Source organism: Solenopsis invicta, chromosome 8 (genome assembly GCF_016802725.1).
Source record: "Solenopsis invicta isolate M01_SB chromosome 8, UNIL_Sinv_3.0, whole genome shotgun sequence".
Lineage (NCBI taxonomy): Eukaryota > Metazoa > Arthropoda > Insecta > Hymenoptera > Formicidae > Solenopsis > Solenopsis invicta.
Window position 1 is genome coordinate 4,763,922 of NC_052671.1, and position 13,555 is coordinate 4,777,476.

At 31.4% G+C, this 13,555-nt stretch overlaps 6 protein-coding genes and 1 long non-coding RNA gene across 15 annotated transcripts; 3 read left to right on the forward strand and 4 right to left on the reverse strand.

Annotated features, from left to right (window-relative positions):
- Positions 1-3: 3 nt before the first annotated feature.
- Positions 4-2,241, reverse strand: LOC105195965 (ubiquitin-40S ribosomal protein S27a). 2 transcript variants are annotated; one of them, XM_011161637.3, is made up of 4 exons: positions 2,107-2,241; positions 961-1,071; positions 368-585; positions 4-265 (listed from the first exon to the last, which is right to left on the reverse strand). In XM_011161637.3, exons 2-4 carry the CDS (start codon positions 1,061-1,063, stop codon positions 116-118), a joined length of 471 nt encoding a protein of 156 aa, XP_011159939.1. In that variant the 5' UTR covers positions 1,064-1,071; positions 2,107-2,241; the 3' UTR covers positions 4-115. The 2 variants fall into 2 exon arrangements, with proteins under 2 accessions (XP_011159939.1, XP_025990865.1); XM_026135080.1 differs by lacking the exon at positions 2,107-2,241 and having other exon boundaries at positions 961-1,087.
- Positions 1,610-2,915, forward strand: LOC113003840. Its single transcript, XR_003268708.2, has 2 exons — positions 1,610-1,892; positions 2,078-2,915. It is a non-coding gene; the product is annotated as an uncharacterized LOC113003840 (long non-coding RNA).
- Positions 2,650-4,130, reverse strand: LOC105195985 (ribosome biogenesis protein NSA2 homolog). The gene is made up of 2 exons (XM_011161679.3): positions 3,980-4,130; positions 2,650-3,654 (listed from the first exon to the last, which is right to left on the reverse strand). The coding sequence occupies exon 2, from the start codon at positions 3,610-3,612 to the stop codon at positions 2,833-2,835; it is 780 nt and encodes a 259-aa protein (XP_011159981.1). The 5' UTR covers positions 3,613-3,654; positions 3,980-4,130; the 3' UTR covers positions 2,650-2,832.
- A 421-nt stretch (positions 4,131-4,551) lies between these two features.
- LOC105195994 lies at positions 4,552-6,392 on the forward strand. Of its 3 annotated transcripts, none has more exons than XM_039452739.1 (4): positions 4,552-4,712; positions 4,807-4,844; positions 4,971-5,383; positions 5,639-6,392. In XM_039452739.1, exons 3-4 carry the CDS (start codon positions 5,129-5,131, stop codon positions 6,227-6,229), a joined length of 846 nt encoding a protein of 281 aa, XP_039308673.1. In that variant the 5' UTR covers positions 4,552-4,712; positions 4,807-4,844; positions 4,971-5,128; the 3' UTR covers positions 6,230-6,392. The 3 variants fall into 3 exon arrangements, with proteins under 3 accessions (XP_039308673.1, XP_011159994.1, XP_039308672.1); XM_011161692.3 differs by lacking the exon at positions 4,552-4,712 and having other exon boundaries at positions 4,837-4,895; positions 5,639-5,874; positions 6,202-6,391; XM_039452738.1 differs by lacking the exon at positions 4,552-4,712 and having other exon boundaries at positions 4,837-4,895.
- A 54-nt stretch (positions 6,393-6,446) lies between these two features.
- On the reverse strand, positions 6,447-8,053 carry LOC105196001 (60S ribosomal protein L30). Its single transcript, XM_011161703.3, has 4 exons — positions 7,950-8,053; positions 7,804-7,851; positions 7,230-7,375; positions 6,447-6,669 (listed from the first exon to the last, which is right to left on the reverse strand). The coding sequence occupies exons 2-4, from the start codon at positions 7,822-7,824 to the stop codon at positions 6,492-6,494; spliced, it is 345 nt and encodes a 114-aa protein (XP_011160005.1). The 5' UTR covers positions 7,825-7,851; positions 7,950-8,053; the 3' UTR covers positions 6,447-6,491.
- Positions 8,054-8,177: 124 nt separating this feature from the next.
- Positions 8,178-11,126, forward strand: LOC105196018 (mannose-6-phosphate isomerase). Of its 6 annotated transcripts, none has more exons than XM_026135076.2 (7): positions 8,178-8,378; positions 9,122-9,178; positions 9,244-9,450; positions 9,537-9,864; positions 10,090-10,257; positions 10,339-10,532; positions 10,633-11,126. In XM_026135076.2, exons 3-7 carry the CDS (start codon positions 9,265-9,267, stop codon positions 10,831-10,833), a joined length of 1,077 nt encoding a protein of 358 aa, XP_025990861.2. In that variant the 5' UTR covers positions 8,178-8,378; positions 9,122-9,178; positions 9,244-9,264; the 3' UTR covers positions 10,834-11,126. The 6 variants fall into 6 exon arrangements, with proteins under 6 accessions (XP_025990861.2, XP_011160040.2, XP_011160047.2 ...); XM_011161760.3 differs by lacking the exon at positions 8,178-8,378 and adding an exon at positions 8,493-8,546; XM_011161738.3 differs by having other exon boundaries at positions 9,122-9,450.
- Positions 10,576-13,512, reverse strand: LOC105196008 (general transcription factor IIF subunit 2). The gene is made up of 7 exons (XM_011161717.3): positions 13,099-13,512; positions 12,676-12,827; positions 12,519-12,608; positions 11,616-11,740; positions 11,391-11,534; positions 11,116-11,286; positions 10,576-10,829 (listed from the first exon to the last, which is right to left on the reverse strand). The coding sequence occupies exons 1-6, from the start codon at positions 13,245-13,247 to the stop codon at positions 11,128-11,130; spliced, it is 819 nt and encodes a 272-aa protein (XP_011160019.1). The 5' UTR covers positions 13,248-13,512; the 3' UTR covers positions 10,576-10,829; positions 11,116-11,127.
- Between the last annotated feature and the right edge of the window lie 43 nt (positions 13,513-13,555).

Here is a 13,555-nt window from a genome sequence, read left to right on the forward strand (position 1 = left end):
AAATTGTCTGGAGAATTAACGTTATTTATTTTGATTAAATTACTTAATCAAATCAAGTAAGATAAGAAGAACGTAACATTTACAGAATGCGTACGTGGAAATATATCTTGTGAATTTATTTCTCCTCTGGTTTATTGAATACAAGTGTGTATCCACATTTTCCGCAATAATGGCGATCTTCCATTGCTGCCATGAATACACCGGCACCACACTGCTCCATGGGGCATTCTCTCCTCAAACGGTGGATCTTTCCGTTTTCATCTACCTGTAAATCATTTTCCACGCTCAGATATATTGTTAAGATAAAAGTTATCTTGGTAACGATAAAGGAAAAACTTGAGATTAGATAGAAATAAACATCATTTACCTTATAGTATTTGAGTACGGCAAGCTTGACCTTCTTCTTCTTGTGCTTGATTTTTTTGGGGGTTGAGTAGTTCTTCTTCTTACGCTTCTTGGCACCGCCTCGCAAGCGCAATACCAAGTGCAGCGTAGATTCCTTCTGGATATTATAGTCCGACAATGTCCTGCCATCTTCCAATTGCTTACCAGCAAAAATCAATCTTTGCTGATCTGGCGGAATTCCTGAAAACAGTAAAATAACTCGCTATAACTTGATAATAATTTACATATTAATTATCTAGATATAGACCAACAATATATATATGATATCCATTATAATTTTTCATTTACTAAATATTTATTAGATACTTGAATCAATATAAGTTGATTTTTGTTGGATAAAAAAATATGAAAAAAATTAAGTTAATTTTCTTGAGATACAAATAACAAAATATTAAGATTGACATTTTACGAGATTAAATTACGAGATTTTTAAATCAAAAGAACAAATAAAGCAATATTTTTAATTTAATTTTAAATACATTTAATAATCAATTTAATATGCATTACGATTATTTTCCAAAATTAATTCAGTTTGTATGTCAAAAATTTTCTCACCTTCTTTGTCCTGAATTTTCGCCTTCACATTTTCGATTGTATCAGACGCCTCAACCTCAAGGGTGATGGTCTTTCCCGTAAGAGTTTTTACAAAGATCTGCATGATCAGTTCTATAACATGATACATCAATTACATTATTAACTTCAAGTAGTTAAATCTAAATCTTAAAAAATATATTTCACAGTTAAAATAGAAAAATAGGTATTGAGATATATTCTATTCCTTTTATTTATACATAAAAATTTAAAGTAGGATATTATATTCTCAACATTTGAAATTGAAATTACTTTTTGGAAAGCTTTATATAATATTATTTAAAAAATGCAAGTATGAGTAATGTTATTTGAATGTTAGGATTGCAGACTAATGTCCAATTTCTATCAATGTGAATTAATTTTAAATTTGCTCTTTATCTTTTTCTAATTCTTAAAATTACAAAAAGATAAAAAGTAAGTTAAAAATCAAATTTAAAATTAACCTATTTATAGAAATGGTATGAGAAATATTTAGAACAGATTATCTCTTTCTCAATTCTAAAATGTGCCGTAACATAAGATAAATTGGATTCAAAATTATATTTAGTTACACTCAAAATTTTAGAAAGAGTAAGAAAAAGGAACATATTCAATACAAACATACACATTTCGCTGAAAAAATTTAGTTTTTAAAGATTTTTGACAATTTTAGATTTTTTACTTGAAAAGTCAGTATTGGAAGTGTCTAATCAAGAGTTTGTACTTGCGGCATCAAAAAATCGAGTATAGGTTAGATGAACAGAAATGGAGGCTACTTTATCAACGTGTGAATCACGAAAGCGAAAAAGCATTAACCTCGAAAAAAGCTTGTCCAAATGATATCTTTTTCACGACAACTCTCGATCGTATACAGTCGCTGCAATATGCACTATTAATTACATCGTTTAATGTAATAGGTGAGCAATTGCTCCGAGAGCACGTTTATAACGCCTAGCCATGTGTCTCGCAGATACTTTCGCTGCGTAGCGAATATACGACCATGAGACGCTATAGATTGAAAATATCCGATGCCCAGTGTAGCGGAACGCAAAAATAAATATAGCGATTCTATATTCGATCATTTCTCTTTTTTAAATTACAGATTGAACAGAAAATCGAACCAGAACCTACCTCTGATCACGCTGCGAGAACACGGAAACGCACAGAAAGGAAGGGGTCCACAAGAAAAACAACCCGGGAGTATACACACACGTTGACTGACAACGTAGGACAGCAATGTGCCATCGCTCTTTGTGATGCCGGAAACGGTGATCGCAACGTCATCTAGCGATTGTCAGTAAAAATAAACATTTTGGCGGGATACGGGAAAAGTAAGAAATTGATTGGCCACTACGTGAATCGTGCCAGATTTTCTTGATTCTTGTGAAATGTCAAAATTAATTGATCAAAATTAATGATAGTCGGTCTCATCATCTCCGATTAATTTGATCGGTTGATTAAACAATAGAGAATTATAAAATTTCAAATTGATCATGTTGTGTTTTTTTGTATGTTTACTGCAAATTAGAAGTTATTTATGTAAGATACATTTTAATAATTAATTTTTAATTATAATTTAAAATCTATTAAAATTTTTTAATTAAAACAATAAAAAAAATTAGGTGAATAATTAGTTTAAGGTTTACAGTTGGTGGGAAATCCTCTAATTATAAATAATTTTTATTAATATATTTACTAATATATATTTATAAAATATATACATAATATGTATATGATATCATGTATTTAAAAGATAACTTATCTTAATTTTTTAATACAAGCTATTATGTACGTTACTGTTTTATATACAAGACAATTATTTCCAAAATTATCAGAATCATAATTAGGATTTATAGTCTATACGAGCAAAACGGAATTAATACACCCATCATTTTCAGGATTATTTGTAACCTGAGCATATTTTCCCCATACAACTTTACCCGATTGCGTGACAAGACCTAATTCCGAGATATTCACTTCGATAATAGTTCCTTTAGTTATGACACCTAAGGTTGTGTACATAGGAGAGCTGGGATTTTTCTTGACGCCGATGATCGGCAGGGAAAAGGTCGCCTTGAGCTCGGGATGTGTGACGTGCGCGGTTTTGAATCTCAGTGCCATCGGTCTAATAAATCTCTCGAATTTCGGCGGTTTTCTTGTAAAGTTCTCCCCGACGAAGGTCACCTTGGTCACCATTCGCTTCCACGATTTCCGTTTTGTCTTGCCACTTCTCACCACTTTGAACACTTCGGACTCCGACTGTGCCCTGACCTTAGGTATCGGAACGTCCCATTTGCCGACTTTCTCCTTGCGTTTTTGTTTTATCATGTTCGACAGCACTTTTGCGCGTTTCGTAACGTCGCGATCTAGCAAGTAGACTGGCAACGCTCCTTCTGGCAGTTTGTCAGATTTCTCTTTGACCTTCTTCTCCTCGTGAGCCTTAATTTTCTTTTTCATCTGAATCTTCTCATTGCGTCGCTCCTTATTGAACATCTTGGCCTTTAAACCACGCAAACTACGAGCCTGCTCTGCTCGCTTATGAGGCGCACGAGCCTCCCTCTTCCTTTTCCTTTCCTCATAATCCAGACGGCGACCGTAGAGTTTACGGTGCCTCTCGATGTACTCGTTCTGTGGCATGTTTCTATGTAGATTTCTGTACACGCATGGAATAAATCCTTCCTGAAAAAGAAATTGATCATTTAACTGAAAAGAGGTTAAGAACAACAAAAGGATAGATCTATTCATCCAATGTAAATAATAAAAAAAGTGAAATATCAATTTAGACGAATACCCAAGTATTATCTCTATTAAATGTAGTTACCGCAATCAATTGTAATTAAACGCAATCGTTAATCGTAACACGTGTGCAGAGTCAGGGACACAATCGTGTACTGTCATGTGTTCCAGAGTCATTTAAATTGAAGATATCAGGTGAGCGATGCAAAAGTGCACGCATCAAATTTCATCAATTTTCTAAATTACAGAAAATTGCGTAAAAACTTACCTCTGATTATATGTAGGAACCAGAATTATTCGAAGTGTATACGTTTGCACACATGTGCATCCGTGAGAAGAAACAATCAAGAAGTATGCGAATATATGATATGAAGTGCTTATGCCAGAATAACGCGTAGCGAGGAACTTGAGAGGCGCCATGCCGACCTTTTTCCTATGAGCATACTGATTGGTCCATTAGGATGTGCATAAAGAAATGGACCAATCAATTTTCCTTATGCACCTCGTTAAAGATGAAAAAAATAAAGATGAAAAAAATAATATAAGAAAAATAATATTATGAAATAAATATATTAATATTACAATAATTACAATTATTTCTTTGGATATCAAAAGCAACTGATATCGGTGTTTAATTATTGTTAAACACCGATATCAATTGCTTTTGATATCCAAAGAAAAATAATAAAATAATAAATTTTAATATACAAAGAAATAAATATATTTATAAGCAATTCGATGATTCTGAAAATTTATCCACGTATAAAGCTTTCACATGTTTATGGAGAATATAGGGGATTCACTGTTTTTTATCTCGTGTACAAAAGAAAAATTATCATATACTGTCACGCTTATCTACACTTATCGTTGTGATGAGAAGATAACAATTAATAACGTTATTAAATTGAGTATATAGTTCGAAATGTCTATCGATACTTGTTAATACGAAAAGTAATTTAGTTGTGTATCAGCAGTGATCAGCAGTTTAATAGTGAAACAGTGTAAGATTATATATATTATGTCATATAATTAATCCTCACTTTTTCTTCCATTTTTATTAAAAATGTTAATTTATATAAAAACGTCTGTTTACAGTCTCATCCTCTCTTGGCAAAAAAATTTAATATAAAAGTGTAAATGTTTGTTATATATATAAATATTATATTGGATTATTTAAAAAATGGGTAACTACAGATTGCATTGCGATTTAATTCAATACTATTTTTCTTCGTAATAAAAATATTATAAATAATCTGTAGGTAACTCTGAAAGTCATGAGGCACTTGTAAAAGCACAATCACCTGACGAACAATCTACAGTAGCAGCTGTGCCAGGTGTGACATTTCCCCCTCCGTTTATCACGAAAGATCATTTCATTACAACCTGGTTTTCATGGAAGAAAAAATTCCTCGCTAAAATGAAAAATATTGATACAGCCGAGGAAAAAAAAGAGATGTGGGGTATCATGCTTTTAAATCGTATGGGTCCCATTGGTCAGGAAATCCATAGATCCATAGAAGAGATTCATAAAACATTGCCCTTCTATGACAAAAATACCCGGGAAGATGTAAATGCATTAATTAAGAAGTTTGATATATATTGCGTGGAAAGTGTATTTAAAGACAAAAAAAGAGACTGCAAAGACGTCGACGAATACGTACATGATCTACATGTATGTATAAGAGTATATTAATCACGATTAAGTTAATATTTATATATATTTTTTAAATTAAGTTAAAATTAATAACTTATAAAATTCATTTAATAAAAGTTGCATTAAAATTAAAAGTTAAATTGAAAGTTTAATTTTGAAACACATTTACATATTTATATATAGTATCGTAATTTTTTAAAATTAATTTCTTTAAATAGAAAAATAATTATGTCTATTATCAAATAAATTTAATATTTTATTCATTTTTTCCAGTTCATCGCTATCACACGAAAGTATATTGATCCTGCAGAGATTGTAAAAGAGAAAATTATACAAGATATAATTTATGTTCAGCGTTTTACAGGAAAAGCGGCGCTTCTCATACAAAGCAAAGGGGAGAATTTGATACCATACTTGCAATCGTTAGAGCTCAATGATATCGTTCTATTCTGGAAACAATGCGACAATTTAATGGCACGAAAAATCGAGAAAACACCAAATCAGAACTCGTATGTTAAGCCCCATATAAGTATAGAATATACTCGATATGGTAAAGAATATAATCAAAGTAAATGTCCCGCTTGGGGACCTCTATTTCGATTATGTTCCCGATGCAAGCATAAACGATTTAATCATTTTACAAATAATTCTAAAGTAAAATACATAGACAATTGTAATAACTGCGGGATGGGTCATATTCAATCACGTTGTCCCGCGTATGGCGAATCGTGTACGAAGTGTGGGAAAAAAAATCATTTTTCATTGAAATGCGAGACATCTTTTGTTAACAATTGTACGAGATGTGGTATAAATCATGCGACATCCATGTGTTCCAGTGCAAGGTCAAACGAGTCGGTAATATAAACGAAATCACTAGGAAGAACAATGCATGAGCAAACTGGACAATAATCAATAGCAATAGTAACTTGCCTGCTTTCTATTAGAAAAAAAAATGTAACTTTATATCACAAAATATTTTATTTTTACTTTTGCACTTAATGTAATTATCATTTATTATATTTTAAATTATACAATTATTCTATTGTATATATACATATTTAGGATGAAAATAAAAAAATAATTTTTCAGGATTTTCTTGTATTATTTATTATATTAAAAATATACATTACGCTTGATCACCAGTCGGCATGGACTTTATAATGTCAGAATTGCCAGGATCTGTGATCGAAAGTGTACAAACGCGGAAATATTTGCCACAGGCTGTACCTAATTCGATGTTATTCCCGGTGTAGTGATGCACGCCGGTCTTCGCCAACATCGCGTAGTATTCGATTTCCGACTTCCTGTTAAATCCAGATAAACCACATTTAGAATGTAAAAGAGTTAAAATTCAACACCCCGTGCACTTACGAGCAGGGGCAGGAGACTACTCCATAGTACTCCTATTCAACTTATGATACACAAATTGACACAAATATCATTAATCTCTATTAATAATGCAATTTCAATTTTGGTAGATTATTCATTTTAACTAATGCTTCATTAGTTTTCAAAAAAGATATATATTAACAATTATTTAATAAATTCACCCATTTGTAAAATTTTATAATATTATAAATTGCTCAGACAGAAAGAGAACTAATCAAGTGCCCATAAGTATGTTCTTCTTTTGAACTCCTTACACAAATCATCTTTTCTGTTTTCTCAAATGAGAAAAAAGGGAAAATGAATTGTGCAAGAAGTTCAACTAAAAAAAACAGGCCTCATATTGTACAAATGCTACTGGTCAATTCTTTCTCTGAGAGATCCAAGAGCAATTTCTAGTATTGTAGACACCAAGTTTAAGAGAAAAACTGTTAAATGTCAATTTGTTGGTAAAAGGAGTGCTACTTCTCAGTCTCACCTCAGCGGCGGCGTATTACTAGCAATGATGACCAATTTGGCTTTGCCTTGGCGGAGGGACTTCAGCGTCTGCTTATAACCAAGAACGTATTTACCAGATTTCATAACAAGCGCTAATCTGGTATTGATGCTCTCCTGAGCCTTTTTCTATATAATCGGGCAATAAAATTGTATTAAATATATTACATTAGAGAAATAACCTAAAGTTATACTACAAACTTGGCTAATGCAAGCCAATTAAATTAATGATATACTTCTTCCGTCAAAATTTGAAAATTAAATTTTTTTTTTTATTTGCAGTATTAGATTAAAGTAAAATTTAGAAAGAACCACATGAATGCTGGAGCAATTCGTTCCAGGCCGCCGTATTGCACGTGGGTTTTACCCCGCTATTTCGTTCAATTCAAGAGCAATCACAAATACACGATTGGTGCATGTCACAATAATTGTAACAAAATACAATAATTGTATTAGAATAAGATATGCATTTGAGATAAGTAAAAACCGAAAAAGCGTTGAACTTTTGCTACGAGAATGTTCAATGGACGAACACGTGGCTGCGACGGTGAAATTACCTGCTTCTTCTGGGCCACCATTTTTGCAATCGGCGATTCTTCTTATGACTGTAACAACATTCATAATTTATTAATCTTCTATATGTTTAAAAATAATAAAATATACAGAAAAATACATGTTTAGCACTATAATTAGCGACACGTACCTTCCGGCGGGACAAACGCTGAAAGAGAGAACGAGGGAGAGGTTGGGAGAGGTTCACTAGAAAGAACATACATGAACTACGAACAATAGATAGAAAGGAATCAATCGAAGCCGGCTATCACGTTTCTCAAACGGCGATTGTCCTGTGATCTGATTGGCTTTCGGTTTCGGTGCGTACTTTCTGCACCGGTGCAAGAAATTCAGTCCATGATCAGCTGCAGAGAAGGAGCGAACGAGCCTTTTAAAATGTCTTTTAAAACGAGAGCCGAGAGCTCGATAACAATTTTTTGACGCAGCGTCGAATGATTATTTACATACAATTTGTGAATAATCTCTCCTCTGTTTATATATGGATTGATTGTATATCGTAAAAATAAGCGTGCGATGTAACACGTTGTTCGAAGAGGGGAATTTAGAGAAAGGGAAATACGTAAGTGTGACATTGACGTGATAAGATAGGATTCGCAAAGTTATAATAAGGCGAACGTATTACATCTCCTAACCGTGTTTGTGGGTGTTCTTATCAGAATGTTACTCATACTTTTTGGGCTTGTCCTCTTTTAAATGATTATAAATCGCCTATGTTAAATTCTCTATGGTTATTAGAATTACAAGACTCTTTTTCGATTGAATACATGATTGAGCATAGTTCAAGTTTATTGAAGTTATTACGGATATTTTAAACGTTAAATTGTGAATTGAATATGATTTAAATCTTATTGTTGAGCTTTAGTCTAAGGCTGCTACCTTGTCTCCGGTCTTGCAAGTACTTTGGATTGGAGAGTTGAAGAGCTTTTGTATTGTTGACACAACTGGACTATTGGCCATTTATTCTAGTGCTTGACATTCTTGCAACCATGTGATTCATATAAAAAAAAAAAAAAAAAATAGAAACAAGTAGATCATGTCTTTATTATCAAATTAAAAACAATGCTTTTGATACAAGATTATTCGCTTGACTTGTGCTAATTATAAACTTTTGCTTTCTATTTTATATTTTTTGTAAATTTATCTTTCTTAATAATCTCTATAAATTTTGTTAAAGAAATGTGGAAGACAAGAGAAAAAAATAATTCTCAGCTATAATATACGATCATTTAAACATATATTATCTTACAAAGATATTTTGTAAAATATTTACATAATATTTGAAACATATGTTTCTTATTGCAGACACATTCAAAATGGAGCTCAGATGTGCAGTTCAAACATATAGTTGGGGAAAACTTGGTATGAACAGTATTGTTGCAAATCTGGTAAAATCAGTCAATGATGATTTTACTGTGAATGAGCAGGAAAATTATGCAGAATTATGGATGGGCACTCACGAGAATGGTCCATCATATCTCAAGGACACAGATGTTCCTCTACAGAAGTACATTGAGGAAAATGCAGAAGTGTTAGGCTGCGACGTAGTGCGACAATTTGGTTCCAACTTACCTTTTCTCTTTAAAATCTTGTCCATAAATAAACCTTTGTCCATTCAAGTGCATCCAAATAGGGTAACATCTTTTTACTATTAAATATATGTAAACGATGTTATTATAATCGATAATATTATAATCAATTTATATGTGTTTTATTTCAGGAACAAGCGATAGAACTGCACAAATTATATCCGGACGTTTACAAAGATCCGAATCACAAGCCGGAATTAGCGATAGCTTTGAGCGATGACAAGCAACTTTTCGAAGCGCTGTGCGGATTCTGTCCAATCAATGAGATAAAAGATTATCTGAATAACGTACCGGAGTTACTCGCTATTATAGGAGAAACTAATGTCCGTCACTTAACTGAGGCAGACGATTCTACGACTGATGCCGCTTTGCGACAGTGTCTTCACAATCTTATGACTTGCGATCCTAATGAAGTAGCACGGCAATTAAGAAGCTTGATAGATAGATCATATGAGAAAGGTAAATTTTGTATGACAAATAATTTCTATATGTAAGATGTCTGATAAATTAAAGTACAACGAAATTATCTATATGACAAAAACAATGAATTTTTCAATATCTTTTTTTGAAATATTCTTTTAATGATTATCACAATTTATTGAATACCTGTAATATGTGTATTTTTACATTCTGTCTCATTAGAATTCTTTATTAGAAACTATAATCGTATTTTATCGCTTTCAGACGATAATTATAAGCAATGGATAAAAGCTGACCTATTACAGCGTTTGTACAAAGATTATCCTGGCGATGTAGGGTGTTTTGCGATATATCTTTTTAATTACGTAACGATGCAGCCAGGTGAAGCCTTGTACATTGGAGCAAACGTACCTCATGCATATCTCTCTGGCAGTAAAATCATTTTTGTATTTGAAATTCAATATACCAAATCAATATAATAAATTACTTGAGCTTTTAATTCAATTTTTTCAGATTGCGTAGAGTGCATGGCATGTTCGGATAACGTGATTAGAGCTGGACTTACACCAAAACCGAAAGATGTCGAAACATTGATCAAAGTACTTTCGTTAGAATCGTCCGTCCAAAAGATTCAACCCTTACAGGAAGATATGTTCACCCAAGTTTTTTATCCGCCAGTTTCGGAATTTGCAGTTGCCAAGATCAATGTGAGAATTATATATTCAATATTAATGACCATAAATAATCGTATTTTGTTGTATTCAATTATATTTATGAACATGTATATCTATCTTGAATATTTTACAGGTACCAAAAAAACGACCATTTCATACTTTAAAACCAAGAATTTCTGCCAGTATTCTTTTAATAGTCGAGGGTAAAGCAAAAATATCTTCTAAGATTTTTGCCCATGGTTCCGTTTTGTTCATTCCCGCCAATGATGTATTGAAAGTAGAAGTTGCATCTTCTAACTCTGTGCTGATGTTTCAAGCATTTGCAAATATCTAAAGACGCAGAATTTACAATCAATATTGATAATGTTTGTAAAGTACAAATAATATAGCTAATCTTTTATAAAGCGATTGTTATATGTATATAAAACTTTTTGTATGTATAATGATGTTGAGTTTTTCAATTATTAATATATACGACTTTTTTCGGGAATATATGAAGAACATTATCTTGAGGAGCATAATTCTAAACTTTTTATCATTCAAAGAATTTTTTATACAGTAAATGTATCATAAGGGACATGATTCGATAAAGTTTATAAAGATAATAAATATGTACATATGTATAAAGTCAATCGTCTTCTAAATCATTGCCTTTCTTTGAAGTGCTCTCTGCATGCTTTTCCTCTTCCTTATAATGTCTATATTCCGGTTTCAATTCCCACATATTTCTGTGAGGATTTTTTGAGTTATAATTACAAACTTCTGTAAGAATTTCCTTTAGATAAACCTAAAATTTGCATATTATTTAATATTAGATACATAAAATTAATTTTTCAAAGAATAAACTATGTATTCTAAATTATCGCATAAATAGACAAAAAATATATTTACAACAGGTTGCTTTGTGATTTTTACAAGATCCTTTATATTGTAATACTGATGTTTCTCAAATGCCGCGAAAAGCATATCGAGCACAGCATCCTTATCATCTCTCATTTTCTTTCCTTCTGCTTTTTTCTTTTCAGCGTACTCGATCTAAAAAACGTAAAAAATTTTACTATGTGTGTGAAAGATCAAATTAGCAATATAAAAAATAATAATAAAAATAATGCTTACATTGTGTTTATGATCTGATACAGGCTTGAAGTTTTGCACAACTCTATCTAACTGTTGGACCTGTCTCTGTGGTACAGAAGCTCTCTTGATACTTTCTAGTTTTAACTTCATATAACAATTGTCAGCTAAAAAAAAAAATTATTTTACAATATATTTCTAATAAAACATGGATGTACAAGTATCCCTCAACTTATGATGTTCCAAGACGTTTGCAATAGTGCAATTGTGGTAGCGCAATTAAAGGTACTAAATTGTTATTTAAACTGTAATCATGCTAGAGATTAGATTAAAATTTGACCAATTAAATTTCACTAAATTTTAAATTGGTTTTCGTCTAAAGATCACTATAATCAACTTCAATTAATTTTAATTGATGATTAACTCAATCATCCAGTCAGCAAATTAATGTTATTTTCGTGTGTAGTAAAAAATGTCGTTTTAACATTAAAAATACAAATAATATCAGCTTGCTATTTGGATGATTATTGACTAATCGTCGTTAATTGAATTAAAGTTAATCAAAATTGGTCAAAATGATCTTGATTTGTTTTAATTTCAATTTTAGTCTCAAACTCTAGTCTGATTACTTTGTAACAATATAAATACATATTGTTTTAACTGGTATATTAGTGATATTATTTTATATAAATAAAACGTTATTCATAGAAAATTTTATTGCTAATAGACATCAATTTTAAAAATAATAAAATAAAATTGTTTTTTCTTAAAAATATAATTCTTAATATTTGGTATTATAAAATTAATATTTAGCTTAAATGCAACTTTAACAAGTAATTAAAAAACAAAACTACCGCAACTGTGCATATCAATTATAAGTCTGAAAATTGACAAGACAAAGTAAAGGTATACTTGCATATATTTGCAATAATTTGGTTGACATACCATATGGTCTGCATTCTAATTTCTGTACAATCCTTCCCTCCATAAAGAGTTTCTCTGTTTCTGGTACAATTGCATCTGAGCTTGTAGAAGCTGCAAAAAATTATATATAAGTATTTAAAAAAATATATATTAAACTTGGAAATTTTATTTAACTTACCAGGAACATGAGAAAATACTCCTAGAGTTTGTCTGGTGACTGTTGTAACATCTAGCCTATGTTGTTTTGGTATTTCCCCTTCACCAGGTTCCTTCAAAGCTAAGACTGCCTCCGACAGTCTGAGAGACACTTCAGCCTTCTGTCTAGGATTTCTAGAGAAAATAAACATGTAAAGATAAAAATTAAATTAATAAATAAACATACTTTAAAATTTTTATGAGTAAAAAATTAAGATAATTACTGTACAAGGACAGAAACATTAATGAAAAGGATATAAACTGTATATTAAGGTTGCATATATATTGGTTTTTATAGTGCAACAAAAAATATTTAAAAAATTTACAGAAGAAAGAGATCACGCTTATCAAAGACAAGATACTCTCGTTTTGAAAAAAAAAGATATTTTTTCAATGAAAAACTCACTTGGTGATTGTCAATTTGCCGACTTCAATATTGCCAGGCGCCTTTTCCCACTTGTTGGCTATATATTTAGGCACTTTGACAAGCCAAACACCGCGTCCGGCGTTACTCAAATCCAATTCTCTTTCCATGTGCGGGACATTCGCGGACATTATTGTTATTATTTTTCTACAGTGCCTTTGTAAAGAAAATAATACCTATTTTCTTTCTTTCTATAATGCTGTATTGTTGAATTTTTTTATTAGCAAATATTTAACTGTTTAAAATAAAATCTAAGGCTGATCTGAAACTGATCAGAGATTTAATTTAAAATAACTTAAAAAAGACCTAAAACCATGTAGTAGATTTGCAACATTTACAACTATCTTCAGCTCGCGACTCCCTCTTTCACGCTGCTCGTTTCAATATATCTGTTCTTTTTAGCTAAATTAGCTGCACTAGAACAGAGTTTATCTTTCTT

What these genes read in the sequence shown, in the direction of transcription:
- LOC105195985 (XM_011161679.3), bottom strand. Translation starts at nt 3,612, where the DNA reads ATGCCACAGAACGAGTACATCGAGAGGCACCGTAAACTCTACGGTCGC.
- LOC105195965 (XM_026135080.1), bottom strand. Translation starts at nt 1,087, where the DNA reads ATGTATCATGTTATAGAACTGATCATGCAGATCTTTGTAAAAACTCTT. An exon ending in GAAAATTCAGGACAAAGAAG is followed by an intron (nt 586 to 960) that starts GTGAGAAAATTT and finishes TACTGTTTTCAG; the next exon opens with GAATTCCGCCAGATCAGCAA. An exon ending in CCGTACTCAAATACTATAAG is followed by an intron (nt 266 to 367) that starts GTAAATGATGTT and finishes AATGATTTACAG; the next exon opens with GTAGATGAAAACGGAAAGAT.
- LOC105196018 (XM_011161738.3), top strand. Translation starts at nt 9,133, where the DNA reads ATGGAGCTCAGATGTGCAGTTCAAACATATAGTTGGGGAAAACTTGGT. An exon ending in TTCAAGTGCATCCAAATAGG is followed by an intron (nt 9,451 to 9,536) that starts GTAACATCTTTT and finishes GTTTTATTTCAG; the next exon opens with GAACAAGCGATAGAACTGCA. An exon ending in AGATAGATCATATGAGAAAG is followed by an intron (nt 9,865 to 10,089) that starts GTAAATTTTGTA and finishes TATCGCTTTCAG; the next exon opens with ACGATAATTATAAGCAATGG.
- LOC105196008 (XM_011161717.3), bottom strand. Translation starts at nt 13,247, where the DNA reads ATGTCCGCGAATGTCCCGCACATGGAAAGAGAATTGGATTTGAGTAAC. An exon ending in AGTATTTTCTCATGTTCCTG is followed by an intron (nt 12,609 to 12,675) that starts GTAAGTTAAATA and finishes AATTTTTTGCAG; the next exon opens with CTTCTACAAGCTCAGATGCA. An exon ending in AAATCACAAAGCAACCTGTT is followed by an intron (nt 11,287 to 11,390) that starts GTAAATATATTT and finishes TGCAAATTTTAG; the next exon opens with GTTTATCTAAAGGAAATTCT.
- LOC105196001 (XM_011161703.3), bottom strand. Translation starts at nt 7,824, where the DNA reads ATGGTGGCCCAGAAGAAGCAG. An exon ending in TGGTGGCCCAGAAGAAGCAG is followed by an intron (nt 7,376 to 7,803) that starts GTAATTTCACCG and finishes CCGATTATATAG; the next exon opens with AAAAAGGCTCAGGAGAGCAT. An exon ending in AGTAATACGCCGCCGCTGAG is followed by an intron (nt 6,670 to 7,229) that starts GTGAGACTGAGA and finishes TGGATTTAACAG; the next exon opens with GAAGTCGGAAATCGAATACT.
- LOC105195994 (XM_039452738.1), top strand. An exon ending in AATACGTACATGATCTACAT is followed by an intron (nt 5,384 to 5,638) that starts GTATGTATAAGA and finishes CATTTTTTCCAG; the next exon opens with TTCATCGCTATCACACGAAA.